Raw genomic sequence first — 22,600 nt, forward strand, 5'->3', positions numbered from 1 at the left:
ATTTTATTTTATGATTATTTAATGATCAAAGATAGGATATGCATTATTACACCATGTAAATATATTTCCAAATTAAATCCTAAAACTTACATGAAAAAACTTTTTTTTTTCTTTGAAACTTATAAACAAATAAACATGTGATATATACATATAAAGAATATTATATATTAGGCTAAAGGATTTATTCCCATCCAAGGTTTGTTAAATTCTCGAACTGATATTTGTTAAGTATTAAAAATTTAAACTCTTATTCGTAAATTATTAAAATTAATAAAATCAGTTAGTTCTAAAGATAAAATCGCTATTTAAACAATAATGTATTAAAAAAATAAAATTTTATCTTATTTTCTCTCTTATTTTAAAAAATTAATAATTTTTTTATATAATTAAATTTTGAAATGTTACATTCATCTTTGTTAGAGACAAAGACGCCAAAGAAAGAGAAGGGGGAGTTCGATCATTAAAGAGAGAGAAAACTAGATAAATAAAAACCTAATAGAGAAAAATATAATATTTAAAAATTTAATCTATAAAAAAATTATTAATTTTTTAAACTAATAAGAAAAATAAGATAACATTTGATTATTTTTAATATATTATTAATTAAATAAAAATTTTATCTTTAAAATTAACTAATTTTATTAATTTTAACACCATACACATGAAAGTTAGAGTTTGGGAATAAGTCTTTTGGCGCATATATTATATGTTCCAAAAAAGTTGAAAATAATTTTAACGTGTTTTAAAAATGACCTTATGTAGAAAGAAAAATTTTCTGTCTATTTATGGCATAAATACAGCTACCAAATTGGTCATACAAACCTGGGACATGTGATTAATTTATGTCTGACTAGTAATCTTTCGTGCTGACTTGGCACTTTATTATTGGAAATAGGAGAAAAACGGTTTTGACGGTTGACGTTGGTTGCTAGCCCCCTGCCTGCCTTTACAAATTCTTACATAAAATAAAATATCCATCTAGGCTAGAATAGGACCCGCTTCCTCCAGCAGTAACAGTAATATTATAATTAAAAAATAATAAAATTATACTCATATATTTAACATATAATTTAAATATATGGATAATATATTATTATATAATTAAATAATTTTAAATTAAAAATATAATATAATATAATAATATATTGATATATTATTTGTGTTTTTAAATTATGTACTAAAAATATATATACATATATTATTTGTCTTACCCAAAGTATAGTTATTTTGTAAATGTGTCCATGCATGACCCCAGATGGCTCTCAAATTCTTCTTGTTTATTTTATATGCATATATTTCATTTATCAACATATATACCACACTTGCTATATTATTTATTTGTGTTTGTATCTTAGTCTTCTTTTTTTTTACTTAATCAAAATCAATCTAACCATCCACAAATTAGCAATTAATTAAAGTATTTATTGATTAGATAAAAATTTGAAGTATGAAGATGAATATTAAGATTATTAAGAAGTTTCAGTGTTCAGAAATAGTATTCTAATTATCAATAGTTAGCTAAAAGTTACTTCAGAATATAAAAATAATAATAAAACTGAATTTTCTTTGTTGTTATGTGCGGAAGTATTTGCACACTAGACCACAAAGGTTAGTAAAATTCATAGAGTATTAGATTTTCTAAGAAAAAAACCTGAATTCGATCCTCTATCATGCTTATGAAACCTTGATTCATCTGATATAGTGGTTGTGATTGCAGTCACTATAGTTAAAAACTTAAACTATGGACTTAATTACTTGAATAGCTTGATGTTTATTGGTTGTAAGCTCAAAATTACATCATGATTTACAAGATTATCTTAGTAAAAAATTAAAAATTGTTACCTTTTCTTTACTAGACTCAAGATAGGAAAAAATTACTAAGAATAAATTAGTCGATTGGTTTCAAAATGAAGAAAAAATAATTTACCTCAATAGCTTTTGATTAGGAAAATTTCCATCTAAGACGGTTCACATTATCTTCAAACCCTAATTGATGTGAAGGTAACTAGACGTCTGTTGGTAAGTACTTGAAAATATTATAAAATATACGTATCATAATTATTAATGTAAAAGAAAATGAAATATATAAGAAATAATTATTAGAAAATTTGCATGAGGTGGGTAAACCTTAATTATAATTATAATTTAATAAAATCAGATAATTAAATGATTTAATAATAAAAATAAGTTTAATGTGACACTAATAATAACATAAATAGACGACATCAATATGTATTTAAAGGTTAATTAGAGTTTTAATAAGGCAATAACCTAATAAGTATTTGCTAAATATCTATTAAAATTCATCATTTAGAGAGAGGTTTCAAGAAAATAAAACCAGTTATTATAATGTGATTAAATTTTGAGAGCTGCATATATTAAAAAATATGACTTGATAGAATATTTCTAAAACTTTAAACTAATTTAATTCAATATTTTATAATTTACATGAGATTTTATAGATTTTAATTAATTATGTTTGTCCGTCTAAATTTAATATCTTATATATGATATCAGAGTTAAACTAATTATGATATAGAATCTGATTTTTTTAAAACTGAAATAAGAATTTATTAATTCTTAATTTATGTTTCAAAAATTTCAAAATATGGATTAAAAATAAAATTTGGGGTCCATATTGATGTTAAGAGTTTGGTTCAGCTTTAAAATTGATGCATGAAAGCTTGAAGTTAGTGCTCAAAAATTCATAATCTTGGTGATTGAAGGTCGAATTTCACTCTGACGGTGAAATTTTCAGCATATGGCATCGTTTTTCGGCTTAATTGTGGCTTTAACAGCCCCCATCAATGACTTCTTTTTTTCTTTTTCGCCACACAATTGTTACGTATATTTATATGTGTTATTATATGATTGAGTGATTTTAAATTAAAAATAAAATAAAATATTTATACGTGTTATTATATAATTGAGTGATTTTAAATTAAAAATAAAATAAAATTTTATAAAGTGATAACATATATAAGTATATATATAATTATATACATCAAACAAATGCACGCGATGTCGCTCATGTTATCATAAGAGAAGAAGCTAATTAAAGCATATTTTTGGTTTAATTATGAATTAATTCGTGATTGGAGCCATAAAATGTTTACTATATTTAAACAACCTGAGAAATCTATACGTTCAATTCTTCTTCCTCCTTATTCCTTCAATTGACCATTTCTCTTCCCTCTTAATTCTCCCCTCCTTTCCCCATGGCCAATTATATCTCTTGAAAGTTTAAATTTTTTTTACCATTTTTGTGTCCTAAGAAGAAACAAAGACTAAGAGAAAAACAATATATTTTATTATTATTATTATTATCATGAACAAAAAAGGCTCGCCTAGCATGTTAGAGAGCGTGGAGGTTGATCGAATGGTGGATGTGCCCCTCAACGATAACTCAGGTCCGGGTCCTGGTTCAGGTCCGACTAGGTCAACTTCTACAAGATCAAAACCTCCCAGTTCGACATCTATTAAGAGGAATACAAGCACTGCTCACAGGAAGAGTGGGTTGCTTTCTAGTGGTGGTGGTGGGGGTAATTGTCCTCAAAAAATTGATAGGTCGGCCTCCGCCGCCGCCAGAGGCCTGCAGAGTTTACGTTTCCTTGATAGAACTACTACAGGGAAGGAAAATGATGCGTGGAGATCCATTGAAAAGCGTTTTAATCAATTTGCAGTCCAAGGGAAGCTGCCTAAAGATAAATTTGGCATTTGCGTTGGTAATATTTTACATATATAACGTTAGTTCTTTCCATTCTTTATTTAATATTAATTACATTTTGCCTGGAGATTGACCAAACATAAATGTATAACAGGAATGGGAGAATCAAAGGAGTTTACTTATGAACTATTTGATACCTTAGCAAAGCGCAGGCAAATTGATGCTGAAAAAGGAATAACAAAGGAACAACTGAGATTGTTTTGGGAAGACATGACCAAGAAAGATCTTGATCTTCGACTTCAAATATTCTTTGATATGTAATCTTTTTTTTTTCCCAGATCAAATTTTCTTTATTTTGTTTTCTTCTTTCATGATATAATCTAAGATTTTATATTCAAGGTGTGATAAAAACGGCGATGGGTTGCTATCAGAGGACGAGGTGCAGGAGGTGAGAACAAAATATATATATACGTAACAAATGAATTAATCTTAATTTATCTCTTCAATTCTTCCATGGTAACTTAAATTAAAATTTCTTGCAACTTTCATGGATAAAGGTCATAGTCTTGAGTGCCTCTGCAAATAAGCTCTCAAATCTTAAAGGCAATGCAAAATCGTACGCAGCTTTAATTATGGAAAAGCTCGATCCTGACCATAAGGGATACATAGAGGTTAGAATATATACATGCATATATGCTTTTCCAACTTTTACTTAAAAAAATTGGCATTAATATAAGAAAAATAATGAAAAGATAAATATTCGGCTATTATAAATATTATTTTTATGATTTTAATAATCAATTATTTATATTATTATTAAAATTAAATAAATTTATAATTTTAATAAAAAATAATTGTTAAAAATTTATTTTTTACTGCTAAAAAATTTTAACAATAAAAAAATCTCATCGTTATAATTTTTCTGTTAAAAGTGTCAATAATAAGTATATTTATAATAGGAAAAACTATAATGATAGACGATGATGAGATTTGTCTCGGTGTTAAAACTTTTTAATAATAAAAAATAAAATTTTAACAATTACTTTTTTATTAAAATCATACATTTATTTATTTTTAATGAGAGCATATATAATTGATAACTAAAATTATAAAAATAGTATTTATGACTATATGATTTTTTTTACTCCTTATTTATTCTCACTAATACCAGTGTGTTTTTTTTTTTTACCGTGTTTTCTTATTTTCTCAGTTGGTTTTACTTTTAATTGAACAGATGTGGCAACTAGAAATTCTACTAAGAGGAATGTGCTCGGATGATGGCAACAATGAGCTCGCCAGCGGGACTCAAGACCTAACAAAAGCCATGATTCCCCGACACTATAGAACTGCTCATGGCAGAATCTTTTTTAATGCGACCGAATTTTTATTTGACAATTTTAAAAGAATATGGATCGTTTTTTTATTTATAGCTGCAAATATAGCACTCTTCATGTGGAAATTCATCGAATTACAGTCGGCACCCACATTCCAAATCACAGGTTATTGCGTCTGTTTTGCCAAGGGTTGTGGCGAGACTATCAAATTCAATATGGCTCTTGTGCTTCTTACAGTTTGTAGAAGAAGTCTCACCAAGCTTAGATCAACATTTCTTCATAAAATAATCCCTTTTGACGACAATTTAAACTTTCACAAGATGATTGCGGCGGGCATAGCTATTGGAAGTGTTGTTCATACATTGTTTCATCTCCTTTGTAATTATCCAAGAATTAGTTCTTTTCCAAGAGATAAGTTTATGGCTATTGCCGGTCCTGCAGTACATTTCCAGCAACCAAGCTATATGGATTTAGTGTTGTCTACTGTAGGCCTCACAGGCATATTCAGCTTACTTATTATGGCCTTTTCATTCACCCTTGCAACAAGCTATTTCAGAAGAAACGTCGTCAAATTACCCTGGATTTTTCACAACTTGGCAGGATTCAATTCCTTCTGGTATGCCCATCATTTGCTGGCATTGGCATATGTGCTCGTATTCATGCACGGATGGTTCCTCATTTTTGACAAGCCTTGGTACCAAAAAACGGTATACACAAATTTTCAATAATAAAACTATACATATTTATTTTAACTATACAAATAAGTATATACATATACATAAATATATACCTTTTTATATCTTTAAAATGAGTATAGATAGTGTTGCTCAATTTTCAGTTACAACTTAAGCTCTCTATTACAACTAATTGCTGGCTTAAATTTTTTCTTTTTCCTTGTAGACTTGGATGTATCTTATTTTACCGGTCATAAGTTATTCTCGAGAAAGAATCCTTTCCTCGTATTCAGATAGCAGTAATCGGGTGGACATCATTAAGGTTTGCTTCTTTTAATTTTTATAGTTTCCCTTCACTCTCAAAGCACTGTTGAATAATGAATGAGATTTTGTAATATATTATCGCAGGCTGTGATTTATACAGGAAATGTTCTAGCCTTGTACATGACAAAACCTCCAAACTTTAAGTATAAAAGTGGAATGTACCTTTTTGTCAAGTGTCCTGATATCTCACCTTTTGAATGGTAAATATATATTTCAGATGAATACTCTGATAGTTAAAGATTATATTTTGATACCCAGATGAAAATGCTCAGCCTTTTTCTTCTGCAGGCATCCCTTTTCCATCACTTCTGCACCAGGAGATCACTATTTGAGTGTCCACATACGAACCCTGGGAGACTGGACTACTGAACTTAAAGAGAGATTTGAACAGGTTATCATCTTATTAAACAAAACCCTATTACACTAAAAGAATATATATTTTTGACTGTATGTTTGTATATGTATTATATGCAGTGCTGTGAGCCTCCGCAAGAGAAACCAAACAACGTTGGCCTAGTGAGAATGGAAACTAGATCAGCGGCAAATTCAGGTCATTTAGCGGCCGATAATTTAAGTTATGATCAGATACAAGCCAGGCAAGAAAAAACTAAGCCAGTTAATCGAACATTATTTGCTATACAGCTTTTAATTACTACATTATTTTTGTGCGATCCATCCTGGCAGCTTTCCGAGAATCCTTATCAAGGGGCCATTCGGAGCACCCGCTCAGGATTACAAGAGATATGACATCCTTCTACTTATAGGATTGGGAATTGGAGCAACTCCATTTATCAGTATTATAAAGGATCTCCTCAACCACATCAAGTTAAATGGAGACCCTGTGAGCCAATTTGATTAATTCTTTATGCAATTTGACATAAACGATTTAAATAATATTTAACCGAGAATTGGGATGATCATACAGGCATTTGCAGAGATTGGTTTTAAGAAGGGACCTGAAAGAGCCTACTTCTATTGGGTGACAAGAGAACAAGGCTCCTTTGAATGGTTCAAAGGAGTCATGGACGACATTGCAGATCATGATGTTAATGTAAGTTTTTAATATATTTGGTGTGTGTCACAAAGTAATTAGTGATTTTGAGTTGAGGATAGAATAACATCTAATCACATAATGACACATATCAAATATATATTCATTTATGTATCTAAAATATATATGCATAATATTGTTATTTTGATGTTAGAGAGTTATATTGTCATTACTGCGTTTTCCCTTGTAACATCAATCTGTTTGAATAATGATACAGAATGTAATAGATATGCACAATTACTTGACGAGTGTGTATGAAGAAGGAGATGCAAGGTCTGCGCTTATTGGCATGGTGCAGAAACTTCAACATGCTAAGAATGGAGTTGATATTGTTTCCCAAAGCCGGGTATTAACGCCCTCGTTAAACCTGAATCAGGCATAATTTTTCTAGCATTTCTTTCTAACTTTGATTAATAATGATAGATAAAAACACATTTCTCAAGACCTAATTGGAGAAAGGTGTTCAATCAATTGGCAAATGACCATAAATCTTCTCGAATAGGTATAATTGTCTCACTTTGAGATAAAATTATTAATATTAGGTCAATATTATAGAATGATCTAATTCAAATAAGGTTTCTTGTCATAAAAAGATTTTAATATTTGGTGGTTGCAGGTGTGTTCTATTGCGGAAGTGCTACACTTACAAAAACCCTGAGGAGCCTTTGCATTGAATTTACCCTAGAGACCCCTACCAGATTTGAATTTCACAAGGAGAATTTCTAAATCATATGTGAACTAGCCGCAAGGCAAGTCAAATTTTTCTGTAGTTAGATACTCTTACCCAAAGTATAGTTATTTGTAAATGTGTCCATGCATGACCCCAGATGGCTCTCAAATTCTTCTTGTTTATTTTATATGCATATGTTTCATTTATCAACATATATACCACACTTGCTATATTATTTATTTGTGTTTGTATCTTAGTCTTCTTCTTTTTTTCTTTAATGAAAATCAATCTAACCATCCACAAATTAGCAATTAATTAAAGTATTTATTGAGTAGATAAACATTTGAAGTATGAAGATGAATATTAAGATTATTAAGAAGTTTCAGTGTTCAGAAATAGTATTCTAATTATCAATAGTTAGCTAAAAGTTACTTCAGAATATAAAAATAATAATAAAACTGAATTTTCTTTGTTGTTATGTGCGAAAGTATTTGCACACTAGACTACAAAGGTTAGCAAAACTCATGAAACATTAGATTTTCTAAGAAAAAGATCTGGATTCGATCCTCTATCATACTTATAAAACTTTGATTCATCTGATACAGTGGTTGTGATTACAGTCACTATAGTTAAAAACTTAAACTATGGACTCAATTACTTGAACAACTTGATGTTTATTGGTTGTAAGCTCAAAATTACATGATTTACAAGATTATCTCACATAAAAAATTAAAAATGTCACCTTTTCTTTACTAAACTCAACATAGGAAAAAATTACTAAGAATAAATCAGTCGATTGATTTCAAAATGAAGAAAGAATAATTTACATCAATAGCTTTTGATTAGGAAAATTTCCATCTAAGACGGTTCACATTATCTTCAAACTCTAACTGATGTGATGGTAACCAGACGTCTGTTGGTAAGTGTTTGAAAATATTATAAAATATACGTATCATAATTATTAATATAAAAGAAAATGAAATATATAAGAAATAATTATTAGAAAATTTGCATGAGGTGGGTAAACATTAATTATAATTATAATTTAATAAAATCAAATAATTAAATAGTTTAATAATAAAAATAAGTTTAATGTGACACTAATAATAACATAAATAGACGACATCAATATGTATTTAAAGGTTAATTAGAGTTTTAATAAGGCAATAACCTAATAAGTATTTGCTAAATATCTATTAAAATTCATCATTTAGAGAGAGGTTTCAAGAAAATAAAACCAGTTATTATAATGTGATTAAATTTTGAGAGCTGCATCTATTAAAAAATATGACTTGATCAAATATTTCTAACACTTTAAATTAATTTAATTCAATATTTTATAACTTATATGAGATTTTATAGATTTTAATTAATTATATTTGTCCGTTTAAATTTAATATCTTATATATGATATCAGAGTTAAACCAATTATGTTATAGAATCTGTTTTTTTTTTTAACTGAAATAAGAATTTATTAGTTTTCAATTATGTTTCAAAAATTTCAAAATATAGATTAAAAATAAAATTTAGGGTCCATATTGATGTTAAGAGTTTGGTTCAGCTTTAAAATGAGGGCTTAAAATTGATGCATGAAAGCTTGAAGTTAGTGCTCAAAAATTCATAATCTTGGTGATTGAAGGTAGAATTTCACTCTGACGGTGAAATTTTCAGCATATGGCATCGTTTTTCGGCTTAATTGTGGCTTTAACAGCCACCATCGATGACTTCTTTTTTCTTTTTTGCCGCACAATTGCGGTGTGAATGTAGCGGTGACATCAACTGTGCCAATGTCAACATATGCGGTGGACTCACAACAAATTCTTTCATCGGCCATCGCCACCAATCAACGATAGATCAGGAAGAAAAATCACTATAGACTTTCCTAATTCTTCCGTGACTTTTTGGTGCAAATTTTAAAAGGGACCTGATGAAATACGTGTGAGTTAAACCAACATATCGTGTGAAATACTTCACAGAATCTAGCGTTAACTATAGAGATAAAGAAAACGATAAGATTTGTAAAGATGCTTTACCCTTTCAAAGAGAAGATTTAGCCATGATAAAGCAGAAAGCATAAGTAAACTTTAAGGAACCCTTCTGTGATATATTCATATATCACTTGGGCTAAAGCTAACAAGAATTCAACTTTTTGCTATGTGAAGAAAAGAACAAATTATCCATGCAGTTCTAGCTACATTAATGCTGCACCACGGGATACTGCAAGCACCTGTTAATTTGAGGTCGATCGAGAGATAGCAATGAGAATCAATAGCTACAGAGGATTCATCTTGATATGCTGCGTGCTTTTGCTTGCTTTACTTGCAGGAGGTGAAAGCCTCCACAACTTAAAAGAGAAGGTGATGATTTATTTTTGCTCTCTAGATCCTATTTCATTAGAGTACTGCTACGATACTCACTTTTGAATATACAAATAAATATATATATATTGTATTATCAGTATATCTATTTGTGTACTCAAAAATAAGTAATTATAATTTTATTAATTTCATTAATGGTTATATATAGATTTATAGACTTTGTAAGTGAAGTATTACTTATAATTCCTTTAACTCTGCATATTTGGAGCAGCAAAATTGCAACTACACGGTGACAATAGAAACATCATGCACAAGGGGCGCCGAAACTTCAAACCGTGTAAGCCTGAGATTTGGTGACATGAAATCCAATGACATCTTGGTGAAACATCTAAACTCCAAGCATGTAAGAAAGGTGGATCCGTTAGCACCTGATGTCCTTGATGATGTGCCCAGAAAGCCATTTCAAGCTTGCAATATAGACGAGTTTCAAGTCACAGGACCATGCGTGGAGTCACCTGTTTGTTATCTGTATCTCAAATTGATTGGAAATGATGATTGGCGTCCAGGTTTTGCACATATTAGAGAGATAGAGGGATCTCATCACAGCTCAAAATATTTCTACTTTCGACGGTATCTGCCTAGGAATGTCTGGCATGGCTCAGATATGTGTGATAGAGAGGTTACTCCTTTTGGGATCAAGCACAAGAGGAAGGTCTATCTTTACAGTTAACCCAATCCTACCTTTAATGGTATAAAAAATAGAGCAACCCTATCTTCACACACCTTCGTGTCATCATGTTTTTCATGTAATGTTATCTTGAATTCAGAATTGATACGATTACGTAATGATATATTATCTGTATATTATTAAATTTACGAAAATGTAAAACTAAGGCGGTTATGATTTGTACAGTTAATATAATAATATGTGGGGAGAGAGAAGACAACTCACCTGCTCAATTTATTATCAGAAGGTTATCAGGTGTATGTTATCAGTCAAATAGTTTCTTTCCATATTGCCAAAATCTCGATTTTGTAGTTAACAGTTATATAACCCCGAACAGTAAGAAATGTATAGACAATTCTACAGCCCCAAATTTTTCCTTCGGAAAAAAATTCTTCATTATCGTAATCATTTGGTAGTTTTTATAATGTGACAAGTCGTTTTCTGAGCAGCCTACTGTTTTCTGAAGCTAGGTACGTGGTTAAAGACTAATTCATAATTTCTGTGGGCAAGTCAATTAAATTTCTCTCCAAGCGTGATGGCTTTCCTTGCTCTCACATGTATGAAAAAATTATTTGCCCCAGTTATCAACTCTCATTTTCATTACACCAAATTATGTATGTCACCTGTACAAGTATTCAACGACCGTCATACTTAAGCACACACATTGTGATTCGAACAAAGATTTGTAAAAATAAAAAACAGATCAGCATGCAACAGTATGTATGGAGAGAGAAGACTTTGCAAGTCTGCATGCATTTCATATCTCATGGCCGGATCCCCTTATATATAGCTTCAATAACTTCTTTAAGTTTTTCAATATTTTCTAAGTGTTTCTCTGGTACCTACAACTTTGAATTTGTAAGATGAGAAATTTGTGACACTTTTAAATAAATGTTAGTATTGTGTGTCCGTATCTCATATCATTAAAAAATGTTAAGTTTAAATTAGTTAAATACGTTATAAATTCTTTAAGTTATCAAAACATATTTTTTGTTGTAAAACTCAGAAACAAAACGATAATAGATTATGTGTCCAAAATGAATAATATTAGTGGACCAAGACATATTTTTCTAACCATACCCTCACTGGCCTTTGGTTCCCCCTTAGACATCTCTATTTAATCAATTCTCATGCTTGCATTTAAAAAAATTAATTACCCTACTCATCTAATTACTACTAGAGATTGAATTTTTATCCACCATGTTACGGCTATTGTATTCCTCTTTAAAATTAAATTAATTTTTTAAAGAGAATTTATTTTATAAAGAAATAATTAAGAAAATGAGCGGCATATCAATAATCTCCATCTATATCGCAATTAAGAAATATATATTTTTTGCATGGACGTATGTCTTGTTCATTCTGCCGAAAGACTATATAATAATGAGAAGATTATGACATAATCATTTATGCGCATTCACCCTTTCTCTATTTGCAGATTCTTTTTCTTTTGTCTCTCTCCGTTTCTCTTTGTCTGTTCATGTACTGATGAACCCTACACTTGAATGCCCCTCTCAGGGAAGCATAAGCATGACAACTTGCCCTTGTACCTTCTTCCTCTATATTAAGCTCTCTCTTGATCCTTTTTCTCCCTCTTCTCCTCATCTATTGTATATTTCTTTATACCTCTCTTCTGATTTCGCACTGTCTCTAAAACTTTTCTACTCATCCTTTTTTATATAAGTTTCTCCTTTCGAATCCAGCTTTCATATATATCAGAAGATACTGCAACAGATCCGAGAGGAGTTATTAAACTCTTTTGTAATGCCTCCAGCAACTTCCTCTAGGTGGAGTCCAACGCGGGAACAGCTGATGATTCTAGAGGAATTATACAGAAGTGTGATTCGAACTCCAAATGTGTCTCAAATTCAACATATCACTGTCCACCTCTCCTATTTCTGAAAGATACAAGGAAAGAATGTTTTTATTGGTTTCAGAACCATAAAGCAAGAGAAAGACAGAAGCTTAGAAGGAAGCTCGGCAAGCAACGCCAACAGCAACACCAACTGTATCATCATAATCATCACCAGCCACACCGTCGCCAACTTTTTCAACCTCTTCAACAATTATCCTGCTTCAGTCCAATTAGATTCCTTCCCCGGGTAGAATCACATCTCAGTTATGCATATATGTATGCTTATATATAAAATTTCTAATTGTCTACAACATCTTGGAATTTGTCGATGGTAAAATGAATTACCTTATCTTTTTTAGAGCTATCCTTCTTTTCACTTGGCTCTTATATGCTTTTTCATTCTTGTTGTTTCCACATCCATGATATATAACATGGGTTTAAAAGTTTTCTATATGAATTTTATAGGAATTATCATTTTAGTTGTTTAGGGTTTCTTGAAAATAGGTGGGTTTACTCTACATTATCTTTATTTATCACTGAATTGGCAGTATTAGACCATATTTTCCATGATCGCAGGACTGATTTCTTTTAATTGGGTGTATCCCTTTGTTATAAGTGAGGGTTTGTAGCGTTCAATAGACCCATCATGCTTCCTTTTAATCTTGAAAACTCACTTGCAACCAATTGGTTTCCTGTCACAAGGAAGAGGGAATCCAAGTGTTATTATTTTGGAGAGCTTGTATCTCAGCTTACATTGTATCAGGCCATTCTGAAACTTGCACAGTTTTAGTAAATATTTTGGTTTCTTTAGTGGAAGACAAAACAGTGAGAAATCAGTCCTATAATTACGGAGAATATTGTCTTATAGGTAGGAAGAAAGATTTCATTAATGTTTGGTTTTAAAATATTATCTGTTGAACAGGGAGGAAAGTCTGAAAATTCACCCTAACAGATGATGAAGCATACGTGGAAGGTGAATATACCCGACAGTAGAGTTGAGATGAGGAAGTCATTGGTGGAAATGCACGGTCGTGATTGGATAATGATGATGGATGCAGCTGCGGCTCCACCACCTAATTTCACATCATGCTGCTCTAGACCACCGCTCAAAACCCTTGAGCTTTTCCCAATAGCTACAAATCTTAAAGAAGAGTGTAACTCAGACTCATCAAACAAGCCTCTCTCCCGCAACACCACCATTAATAACTAAACGCAAATGCGGGCTCTTATAGCTTCTTTCTCTCTCTAGCTTAAGCTTGAAATCTGTCTTCTGACTTTGTTTCTTTGTTGACCTTGGTTACCATTATGCTTAGCTACTCTGGAGACTCAGAAAGATCTAATTTGTCTACTGAGTAAAGAAACTGGTCTCCAACTGTTACACCTTTATTAATTTGTATTCTCTCTTTACGATATTTACAATCAAACACTTATATGCTTGAAAACTCCTCTTTATCTTTCCTTCGTCGGCACTGAGTTTCCTTTTTTTTTTGGTTAATTTTATGTAATAAAAGCTGCCATATTGCCATTAGCACTCCACCTATATACCAGGGATATGTAGACACATAGAAGTCAGCTTTTCATTGAACCTACGGAGTCACAGCATATTGGGCTAAAATTTCCCGTCTGTTGACATGAAATCTCTTGTACCATTTTCTCAAGAATAGGTTTTGCATATGCCATGTTATGACGTAAGGTCACTAGTTTCGTTTTTTTTTGAATTTATCAAAAGAATAACTCTAACTACCGACTAATTTGTGTAGGGATAATCTAGTCTTCTTTCAATGAACCCTCAATTATATTACACATATCCTGTGACTTGAACGCCCTCAATAAGCAATAATACATGTGAAACCAATAACCACACACACTCATTATCCAAGCTCCTATCACGTTCACCAACGTAGCCTCGACAATATAAATGAAAACACTGTAAGAAAAATAATTACAGTTTTGGAAAATTAATTTCTTACTTCATGTAGCCGCAGAAAAATAATTACAGTTTTGGAAAATTGAAAAAAAAAAATTCAAGGGGAAACAATAATCCCAACAATGATAATATAAGTAGTTGGTAATAATCAGAAAGATGGCAAACATTATAGTTTGTCCCTGGGAATTTGACATAGCAATAATGTAAAAAAACATGCAGTGATTTTGAATTAAATGGAAGACTATGAAATCAAAGGCACACGACAGAGGCCTCCACTCGTGTGAGTAAAAATTAAATAGCCCACCCCCACTGGTACGTGCATGCATTTAGATTTCGCCACTACGTCACGCTCGGTACTTAAAAAGACGATAAAAATTTTCTCATACCGCTAACATTATTAAATCCTGCTCTACCAATACACTTCTATCTATTTGCCCCTCCAAGTTTTTTATAACAGCCGCGTACAAACATGGTTAATTAATTGTATGGTATTTCATTATTTATTACATAGATATGTATGTACGTATACACACACACACACACACACATATATATATATATATGTGTGTGTGTGTATGTGTGTACATACATACATACATACATACATACATATATGTACATATATGTGTATGTGCATGCATGTGTGTGCATGTGCACATGTGTGTTTTCCATCATCTCACCAAATTTCTTTGTTACTAACCATTAACTCTGTCCAACATCTCCCTTTAATATAATTCTCTTTTATGTTGGTTTATATATAGGTTTCTTGGAGATAAAAGTATATTTAAAACTCTCCAAAATTATGATCTTAACCCATAAAAGGAATTTGAATAAGAGAGAATCATGTCTACATTAATGACATCTTATTTACAGAGAATGTTAAAATCATATTGAATAAGCATTATGAAAAGGTTGTGCCAAAGAGTCTATAGGTGGGCACCCTTTTTGATAAGAGCGTAATTCGAACATATCTATAATTCGAATAAAATTTCATTGAGCTACAAGTTTTAGGTTGGAATACTATTTATCGCTATTTGTTGGTTATCAAATCTTATCCCACTTTAAAGGTTGACTTTAGAGATAATTTTTTAATTATATAACAAGTAACAACCTAAATATCAATGATAATGTATTACTATATGATTGAGTGTTATTTTATACTTAATTTAATAACATAGTATAATGAAACCAATATTATATGATTCACTTAATTATATGATGACACATAATTATTGTTATTTAAATTAATACTTATTATATATAAGTATTAAAAATGACACCAGATACCCTGCATTCTGAATGAAGCGTATTGATATTTATTTAAATGATATTGCTTTTTAGAAATGCTTCGCAGATGGTTTGCCATGCCCATCGAAGAGAAAACTGTGTATACCAATTGAGTTTTCCTACAGTATATAAAAACTGAGAATGATTTATGGCTACAACTACGTTTTCATGCTTTTGTCTCTGTAAATAAAGTGGAGAGAGACATAAAAAATATTCCATCCTGCAAGCTGATCTTCTTTGAAGAATTCCAGAATACTACCAACTGATTTTGATGTGAATGCTTGCTTTTGATTTGTTTGCACTTTCAGCAATGATGAGGAAGTGGGGTTTTTAGCTGGTTGCTAATTCAGTAAGCCGGGAAGTAGGTGAAGATATACAAGTTATTAGTATTATACGACATATTTGAAAAACGATATATATCATAAAATGTATCGTATTAATATGATACAATAGATATATTTTATAATACAATACATAATCTTACGATATAATATATATTGATATATATTCTTAGTAAAAATAATAATGTAATAAAAGTATGTATAAAAAATTTTAAAATTTTAAAGGTATTTATGATATTTCTAAAATATGACATGTTAATTAGAATTTTTTATTATTTTATCATATTATTATTTAAAATATATATTTTATGATAGGATACGATACATAATATAATATAAAAAATTTGATTTTTGATATATGATATGATATTGATATACGATATGATAACAAATACATTAATGTGGATATAATTGGATATAATTTAATAAAAAATATATGAGCATAGCTAAGTTTATGAATTAGGAGATAATCAAGGTTTGACTTGAAAAGGAAGGAGGTCAGAGAAATTGATTGCCTTTGACACCACTCTGAAGTTGTTCTAACAACTTGTGTCAATCTCAATGTAGCTACTGATATAGAGCTGTCCCTGTTTTCTCTCAACTTCAATCTACAATATTTTTTTTTTATCACGTAATAATCCTCATAAAAGTAAAGCTCCCTGTACTCTATATATATATGCCACCGTATAATCTACAATATTCCCAAAGAAAAAAGGAAAGAGAGAAATGGGTGCTCTTCTAGGATTGTTTTTCTTTTTTTTCACATTGTCTCTGCTTGCTCACCCTGCACTTAGCATCACTAGGCACTACAAGTTTGATGTATGTGTAGCATTTTTTAAATATGCATCTAATTCTACAAATAATTTTATAAGTAGTTGTTTATGTCTTGAACATTTCGTCAAAATATTGTGCAGATCAAATTGCAAAATGTGACGCGTTTGTGCCATACCAAGAGCATTGTATCAGTAAATGGGCGGTTTCCAGGGCCTCGCATTGTTGCCAGGGAGGGTGACCGGCTGCTAATCAAAGTGGTTAACCATGTCCAGAACAATATCTCAATCCATTGGTATAATAAATACATCACACAGCATATTCATTTTTTTACCTAATCTCTACACATTAAAGGAGAAAATTCGTTTGAGCTATCATAGGAAATGCAAGTTATGGTTTGTTTGAAACAGGCATGGCATTCGACAGCTTCAAAGTGGATGGGCTGATGGACCAGCATATATAACACAATGCCCGATTCAAACAGGGCAGAGCTATGTGTATAACTTCACCATTGTTGGGCAGAGAGGCACCTTGTGGTGGCATGCTCATATATCATGGCAAAGATCAACACTCTATGGTCCCATAATTATCCTTCCCAAGCTCGGGGTTCCTTATCCCTTCGCCAAGCCTTACAAGGAAGTCCCCATTATCTTTGGTAATTATAACCATAAACATTTCCAAATTGCAATTTACCTTCTTCTGAAGTAGTCCAAATTTGTTTACGAAGTTAATGATGTTTAAAATTGAATTGCAGGAGAGTGGTTCAAGGCAGATACTGAGGCTATCATTTCCCAGGCTCTTCAAACAGGTGGAGGCCCAAATGTGTCTGATGCATATACCATAAATGGACTTCCAGGGCCATTGTATAACTGCTCTGCTAAAGGTATCAAAATCTACAGGTCACTGCATATTCCGCTAAAACAAGTTTAATGAAGAAACGTTATTAACAAAATTTTGTATAAATCTGCTAATGTAGATACATTCAAGCTAAAGGTGAAACCTGGAAAGACCTACCTTCTGCGTTTAATCAACGCTGCACTCAACGACGAGCTCTTCTTTAGCATAGCAAATCACACTGTTGTAGTTGTGGATGTGGATGCCCTTTATGTTAAACCTTTTGAGACTGGAACATTGCTGATTGCTCCAGGTCAAACAACAAACGTTCTTCTGAAAACCAAATCCCACTACCCAAATGCCACATTTTTCATGACTGCTAGACCTTATGTAACTGGTCTAGGTACTTTCGACAATTCGACTGTTGCTGGTATTTTAGAATATGAACTGCCATACAATTTTCACTCAAGCAACTCCATCAAAAAACTTCATCTCTTCAGACCAATTCTGCCTCCTCTGAACGACACTTCCTTTGCTACAACTTTCACCCTTAAACTGCGTAGCTTGGCTAGTGCACAATTCCCTGCCAATGTGCCCCAAAAGGTTGACAAACAATTCTTCTTCACTGTGGGCTTGGGAACAACTCCATGCCAAGGCAACCAAACCTGCCAAGGCCCTAATGGAACCATGTTTCAGGCTTCTGTTAATAACATCTCCTTTGCAATGCCAACCACAGCTCTACTGCAGTCTCATTTTTCTGGCCAATCAAATGGCGTTTACACTCCTGATTTTCCTGCATATCCCTTGGTTCCATTCAATTATACAGGCACCCCACCAAATAACACTATGGTAAGCAATGGAACAAAGCTATTGGTGCTTCCATTTAATACAAGTGTGGAGCTAATTATGCAGGACACTAGCATACTTGGTGCCGAAAGTCACCCTCTTCACTTGCATGGCTTCAATTTCTTCGTAGTTGGTCAAGGTTTCGGAAATTTTGACCCAAATAAGGACCCTGCGAACTTCAATCTTATTGACCCTATTGAAAGAAACACAGTCGGCGTCCCCTCAGGCGGGTGGGTGGCAATCCGATTCCTTGCAGACAATCCTGGTGGGTAACAAATCATGCATACATTTTTTGTTCTAATTTGAAGAAACTTATGAAAATCTTTCTGTATTATGCATTTTTTTCTCTTAGTTGAATGATCCAATTATATAAATACAGGGGTATGGTTTATGCACTGCCATCTGGAAGTTCACACTAGCTGGGGTTTGAAGATGGCCTGGATTGTCTTAGATGGAAAGCTTCCCAATCAGAAGCTACTTCCTCCACCAGCTGATCTTCCCAAGTGTTAACAACAATATTGCTCACTTCATGGACGTTCATTCCAAGAAGTTTTTTTTTTTCTTTTAACCAATTAATTCTTTTATTCTATTTTTCTTGTTTGGCCTCGGCTGATTTAAGTCAAAAGATCGATTGTTCATGGATGAAGAGTTTAATAAGGAAGAGAGAGTTGACAATTTTTATTTTTTGGTTTCATTAATTTCTTTGTTGTAATGATCATGCTCATGATAATTTTAAGCAAATATCTACCTTTCAGTGGATAAAATTCATATTGTAGCAAGAATTTTCCTTTCTCTGCTCATTTTGATCCTCACATTTAGACGCGTCAATTAAGCTGTCTACCCATAGCGCGAGAAAATCGCCCAGTCCATTATTGTAACATGTCAAATCTGGCTTATGAGCCTTTCAGATTGAGTCTAAACACAATGTTCATCAGTTGGTTTAATCTATTATTGTTTATATAATCAATAAAAAATATTAATTAATTAATAATTATAATATTAAAATTTATATTTTTATAAAAATTAATGGGTAAGACTCTGGCCAGCCGATTAAAGATTCAATCTAATCCTTAATATATTGAATCGGATATAAGTCTTAACAAATTTTATCAATCGATTTGATCTATAGGTCTAACAGACCGTACAAAAGCCGGTCCGGTGCAGCCCACCAACTCCTCAAGTTGCATCTCAAAAATTGTTATTTTAATAGAAAAGCAAATTACTTGTTACCCCTATCTTTGATGGAATGACTTTTTCACCTTTTAGGTTTAAAAATTCACTTTTTCTACCTGTCTGATAACCTATTAATAAAAAGGATAAGATTAATATTTTAAACAAATTAAAAAAATATTTAAAAGATATTTAAAAATTAACTAATGTAGTGTCGACACGTGGATAGGTTAGATTGTATTGGTTGAGGAAATTTCTTCAATGCAATTTCTTTTCTAGTTTTTTTTTTTGTTTTAAAACCTAAATTTTCAAATATCTTCTCTTATCTCCCCAACTCCAAAAAACCCCACCTCCAAACCCCAATTCTACCCAAATCCATTTCTAATTTCCTCCACCTGAAAAAACCACAAAAAGTTTTGGGATTTCCTTCATTTTTAAATTGGTTTTGTCCCCTTCGTCTATGTTGTCTTTATTGAAATTTCAACACAAATGGTTATGGTAAATCGTTGTTTCTAGATACAGTTGTCAGTTGATGAGTGTAGTATTATTTACTTTTGAACTATTTTTATTTTCTTAAACTAGTGGCTTTTAAAGTTAAAATATTGATTATTAGGAGTCAAATTTTATTTTTTTTTTAAAAATAGAATAAAATATTATTAATGTTTCCAAAGTGAAAAAAAGTTAGAAAATGCTTTAATGTGTGTTAACTTTAATTATAATTTTAGTTTAATAAAACTAAATATTCAAATAATCCAATAAAAATTTACATATAAACTTAAATAATTAATTTTAAAAAGTCTAATGTATTTAAAATTATGATATGAAAAAATAATATTAATATAATTCTTAAGACAATCTTTTATATATTGATTAAGTCTTTATTCTTAAATTTTAATATAATAGTTTTATGAAAAAAAAAATTTAAAAAGTTTTATTTATTCAAATTGCACGGTTTATCAAGAATTCTTACAATTTTCAGTTTATTAATTTAATATTTTATCACCTCTACGTGGATAGTACAAGTAAGGGGCATACCATGTGTTTATTCGTGTAAATTAAATCTTGGAATTCTCGCCCATCTCGCTTCTTACAAGGCAGAACGAGAAAGGGATCTAATTGGGAGGGGAGAATTGTCATTTCCCCACACCAACCAGGGTCTTAACTGAGCTGGACTTAGTCCTGGCCACGGTTCATGAACCGACAGTTTCAAACGATTTAAAAAAATAAGGACCTGGAACCAAAATCGTAATAGGACGGTTTGTAACCGGTTCAAAGCTGACGATTCTGGTTCATGACCCCGGTTCAAAACCGATATTGAACTGTCAATTCTAATATATGATCTTGATTTTATTTTTAAATTATTAATTATAATAATTGAAAATTAAAAGAAAAGCTTAGACTTAATTTTTCAATTAAACTTCCTACGTATCTTCTTAGGGTTTAGAAAAATCAAAGCCTATGTAGTTCTCTTACCTTTACATATCCAATAGCCGACAGTACCCTTACCTTATCATTCACCTCTACTATCTTGACTGTTATTTCTCGTCATCAAACTATCCATAATTAAATCAAATGATTCTTCATTGAAGTCCACTTTTATATATTGTTAGCGTAATTTGGCTCTTAAACTATCTACTTTTATATAATAAATAAATTTAATTATATAAATAAATTATATGATTAATTATGAAAGATAATAAAAAATAATAAATCAAATTAATTATATGAATAAATTTTATAATTAATTATGAATTGTATAATAAAAATTAAAATTAAAATTAAAATTAATAAAAAATAAAGAAAAATTTTAATTAAATTTGAGAGAATTTGATTGAAAGATTGAGAGAGTATTAAGAATTGAAAGGGTGAGAATGAGAGTAAATGAAAGAGTTTGAAGGATTTAGTGTGAGAGAGTTAAAAGATTGAATAGATATATATAGGAAAAATAAAAATAAAAAATTTAAAATGGGGGTGAAACAAAATTTAAAAAATATACAGGGGACCTCCCTGCAAAAGATTTTGAAATATGCAGGGGACCGGGTCCCCTGCATATTTGGTTCAGAAGAATGCAGGAACCGTTGGTTCCTTTTTTTTTTAATTTAAAAAAATCAAAAATAAATAAAAATAAATACCAATTCAAAAGAATGTAAATCGTCAGTTCATAAATCGGATGTGAATCGGTAATTTTATGGTTTGAAATTATATAAACTAGAATCGAACCGTCAAAATCCGGTTTCAATTCCGGTTCAATCCAATTTCAGTTTTATCTAGGTTAGTTTCGGTCCGGTTCACAAGTCAAACCGGCCCGTGGCCAGGTCTAGTTGGACTGTACTAGATGGAAAGCTTTCTAAGAGGAAGGCTCTTCTTCCTCCCCTTTCAGATCTTCCCAAAAGCTGAGGTTATTTTTACCCAGTTTTTGGCTTGCTCAGATCAGAAACTCCATGGGAGATTTTCTTTTTCTTTTCAATTCATTTTAATTCTTCAGCAGAATATATGTTTGTTGATCCATGTGGAGTCAAGGAAAACAAAGAATGGAATTTTTCGTAACATGTACAATTCTCTAATATTCTCCAACTCTCTGATTTTTGTTGCTGAAAATCCTATATAATCTGAATATCATAATGTTAATTTCTTGTGCCTTATCGACTGATGCCTTGCCTCCATTTTGTGGTAAAGACAAATGACTTAGATTAATAAATCTAAGAATACCTTTGCCTTCTCCGACCAAACAATAATCCTTCGTAATTTCCGCACCTAAACATACTGCATAATTAACCTCGAAATTGTGTTTGTAAATTTCCTGG

The 22,600-nt window shown here is 31.2% G+C and overlaps 4 protein-coding genes across 4 annotated transcripts; all 4 read left to right on the plus strand.

Moving 5' to 3' along the window:
* Positions 1 to 3,352: 3,352 nt before the first annotated feature.
* Positions 3,353 to 7,776, plus strand: LOC123226288 (putative respiratory burst oxidase homolog protein H). Its single transcript, XM_044650807.1, has 14 exons — positions 3,353 to 3,725; positions 3,822 to 3,984; positions 4,067 to 4,115; positions 4,225 to 4,338; positions 4,902 to 5,708; positions 5,902 to 5,997; positions 6,084 to 6,199; positions 6,288 to 6,390; positions 6,474 to 6,595; positions 6,684 to 6,840; positions 6,949 to 7,050; positions 7,268 to 7,396; positions 7,474 to 7,552; positions 7,667 to 7,776. Exons 1-14 carry the CDS (start codon positions 3,353 to 3,355, stop codon positions 7,774 to 7,776), a joined length of 2,520 nt encoding a protein of 839 aa, XP_044506742.1.
* A 2,115-nt stretch (positions 7,777 to 9,891) lies between these two features.
* On the plus strand, positions 9,892 to 11,008 carry LOC123224993 (embryo-specific protein ATS3A-like). The gene is made up of 2 exons (XM_044648807.1): positions 9,892 to 10,077; positions 10,310 to 11,008. Exons 1-2 carry the CDS (start codon positions 9,979 to 9,981, stop codon positions 10,766 to 10,768), a joined length of 558 nt encoding a protein of 185 aa, XP_044504742.1. The 5' UTR covers positions 9,892 to 9,978; the 3' UTR covers positions 10,769 to 11,008.
* Positions 11,009 to 12,529: 1,521 nt separating this feature from the next.
* On the plus strand, positions 12,530 to 13,830 carry LOC123226289 (WUSCHEL-related homeobox 3-like). Its single transcript, XM_044650808.1, is given in 3 exon segments — positions 12,530 to 12,683; positions 12,686 to 12,867; positions 13,573 to 13,830. Coding segments are annotated over 3 exon segments (594 nt in total).
* A 3,061-nt stretch (positions 13,831 to 16,891) lies between these two features.
* On the plus strand, positions 16,892 to 19,401 carry LOC123224994 (laccase-17-like). Its single transcript, XM_044648808.1, has 6 exons — positions 16,892 to 16,994; positions 17,090 to 17,241; positions 17,357 to 17,601; positions 17,701 to 17,829; positions 17,923 to 18,891; positions 19,006 to 19,401. The coding sequence occupies exons 1-6, from the start codon at positions 16,902 to 16,904 to the stop codon at positions 19,134 to 19,136; spliced, it is 1,719 nt and encodes a 572-aa protein (XP_044504743.1). The 5' UTR covers positions 16,892 to 16,901; the 3' UTR covers positions 19,137 to 19,401.
* The last annotated feature ends 3,199 nt before the right edge of the window (positions 19,402 to 22,600 follow it).

Source organism: Mangifera indica, chromosome 9 (genome assembly GCF_011075055.1).
Source record: "Mangifera indica cultivar Alphonso chromosome 9, CATAS_Mindica_2.1, whole genome shotgun sequence".
NCBI classification, from domain to species: Eukaryota; Viridiplantae; Streptophyta; class Magnoliopsida; order Sapindales; family Anacardiaceae; genus Mangifera; species Mangifera indica.

Excerpts from the sequence above, each read along its gene's own strand:
- LOC123226288 (XM_044650807.1), top strand. The coding sequence starts at position 3,353 with ATGTTAGAGAGCGTGGAGGTTGATCGAATGGTGGATGTGCCCCTCAAC. Across the intron at positions 6,200-6,287 it reads GATATCTCACCTTTTGAATG|GCATCCCTTTTCCATCACTT; the intron begins GTAAATATATAT and ends TTTCTTCTGCAG. Across the intron at positions 7,553-7,666 it reads CCATAAATCTTCTCGAATAG|GTGTGTTCTATTGCGGAAGT; the intron begins GTATAATTGTCT and ends TGGTGGTTGCAG.
- LOC123224994 (XM_044648808.1), top strand. The coding sequence starts at position 16,902 with ATGGGTGCTCTTCTAGGATTGTTTTTCTTTTTTTTCACATTGTCTCTG. Across the intron at positions 16,995-17,089 it reads CTAGGCACTACAAGTTTGAT|ATCAAATTGCAAAATGTGAC; the intron begins GTATGTGTAGCA and ends AATATTGTGCAG. Across the intron at positions 18,892-19,005 it reads ATTCCTTGCAGACAATCCTG|GGGTATGGTTTATGCACTGC; the intron begins GTGGGTAACAAA and ends ATATAAATACAG.
- LOC123224993 (XM_044648807.1), top strand. The coding sequence starts at position 9,979 with ATGAGAATCAATAGCTACAGAGGATTCATCTTGATATGCTGCGTGCTT. Across the intron at positions 10,078-10,309 it reads TCCACAACTTAAAAGAGAAG|CAAAATTGCAACTACACGGT; the intron begins GTGATGATTTAT and ends TATTTGGAGCAG.